The 1,988-nt window shown below is 41.2% G+C and overlaps 1 protein-coding gene across 1 annotated transcript; it reads right to left on the bottom strand.

The window, feature by feature from the left end:
* Window positions 1–998: 998 nt before the first annotated feature.
* Window positions 999–1,988, bottom strand: LOC308503791 (olfactory receptor 52L1-like; the record flags this gene model as incomplete). The annotated part of the gene is made up of 1 exon (XM_081063454.1): window positions 999–1,988. The coding sequence occupies one exon, from the start codon at window positions 1,986–1,988 to the stop codon at window positions 999–1,001; it is 990 nt and encodes a 329-aa protein (XP_080919580.1).

The following is a 1,988-nucleotide window of genomic DNA, read 5'->3' as shown; positions in this document are numbered from 1 at the left end:
AAACAGACAAGGCACAAATAAATACAAATATAATGAAATAGGGGAAATACCACAGGCACAGTATGAAATAAAACAATAAGAAAATGTTACAAATAATCTTCTGATAGTAAATTTAAATGACAGTAAAATAGGAATTCAAGTGGCATGACTACTTCCACCTTTATTAGTAAAGGTATGTTTGCCAACACTATATTCCAGCACATTTTATAGTTATTAGCTAATAATAATTACATGGCTCCTTTTTTTGTTAAATTAGTACTTATAAAACACACATATATTCAATACTTGGTCTTATTCAAAGTATTTATTCTAAGAAAAAATATAAATAAATTAAAATACAATAAATTAAAAATACAGACTTTATTTTAAAAAGAAATCCACTGTACATATAATGTTTCTTTTTGAAAATAGGGATTATAACATATTTTTCCTAGAACCTATTGTAGTACCTGCACAACTTGAGTTCTTTTTAAATAAATGAGTAACTGCTATATTGTAATGAAAGATGTTTTCCACATTGTGGACATCTCAAATGCTTTGGAAAGAGACATTTTTGCTACACAAGAGTCCAGTGACCTTGAGTTCACAGAACTTAGAGGGTTTGAGGACACTCTAAAACTAAAAACCACGCAAAGATTGGGACTTCCCATTCCCATTCCAGAGGATGTTATGCAGTCATTGGTTAAAGGCAGAAAAAAATGGCATATCCATCAGTTTATCCTATCCCCAAGTTTCTCCATCACAAGAAGTAGGGAAATGTTGGGATCAGGAGGAAAAAAAAAATGAATACAAAAAATATTCACAAATCCAACAATCCAGGTACATCCCAACCAGCTAGGGAACAAAATGGCCATAAGTACTCTGCCATGAGACTCATAGGACTAGAAGGACTTTTTAGTGTGGGATGGCTTCTGTTTATATAGCCTAGACCAGGCATGGGCTCCTGGCAGTACCTTTGGCAGGAGCCTCTGAAGAAAATAATCAAGATGTATTTATATTTATCCTTTTCTGTAGAACACCCTGAGTACTCGCTCACGGATCTGCTGAGTCTTCACCCCATAGACAAGAGGGTTGAGTGCAGGGGGCACAAGGAGGTAGAGTGTGGCCAGAAGAACATGGATGTGATGGGGTACATGGTTGCCAAAACGGTGAGTGAGGAAGGAAAACATGCCAGGAATATAGAAGACCAGGATAACACAAATATGAGACCCACATGTGCTAAAGGCCTTAAATCGCGCCTCATGCCCTGGAAATTTCAGTACTGCCTGGAGGATGAGGACATAGGAAATACCAATGGCCAGGACATCTAGTCCAACCACAAGCAGTGCCACTGCCAACCCATAAGCTCGGTTCACTGTGGTATCTGAGCAAGCAAGTTTCACCACAGCCATATGTTCACAATATGCATGACCTATGACAGTGGTGTGGCAGAATACAAGTCTCCACAACAGGATGGGGAAGGGGAGGAGGAGGAGTAATCCCCGCACGAGCACTGCTGTTCCAATTTGCCCAATGGTTCCTGGATGCAGGATGGTGGAATGGTGCAGAGGGTGACATATGGCTATATAGCGATCCAGGGCCATGGCCACGAGTACACCTGATTCCATGGAAGAGAATGCATGGATGAGGAACATCTGGATCAGACAGACAGTGTACCCAATCTCATGGGCATGACCCAGGAGCACTGCAAGGACTTTGGGTGCCGTGGAGGAGGCCAGGACCAGGTCAATGCCAGATAATATGGCCAGAAAGAGGTACATAGGCTGGTGCAAGGATGGGTCAATCCAGATGATGAAAACAATGGTGACATTGCCCACTAGGGCAAGGAGGTAAAGCACACACAGTGGCAACGCTATCCAGTGCTGGCTGTCCTCTAAACCTGGGATGCCAATCAGGAAAAAAGAAGGCTGGAGTAGCCTCCAGCTAGAATTGCTGAGGGTTATCATGAATATCTCAGAGAGGAAAGAGAGAAAAGAAGCCAAAATCAT

This window comes from Rhinolophus hipposideros (genome assembly GCF_964194185.1).
Source record: "Rhinolophus hipposideros genome assembly, chromosome: 10".
Lineage (NCBI taxonomy): Eukaryota > Metazoa > Chordata > Mammalia > Chiroptera > Rhinolophidae > Rhinolophus > Rhinolophus hipposideros.
The sequence above is the reverse complement of the archived record's forward strand: the minus strand, read 5'-3'. Positions and strand labels throughout refer to the sequence as shown.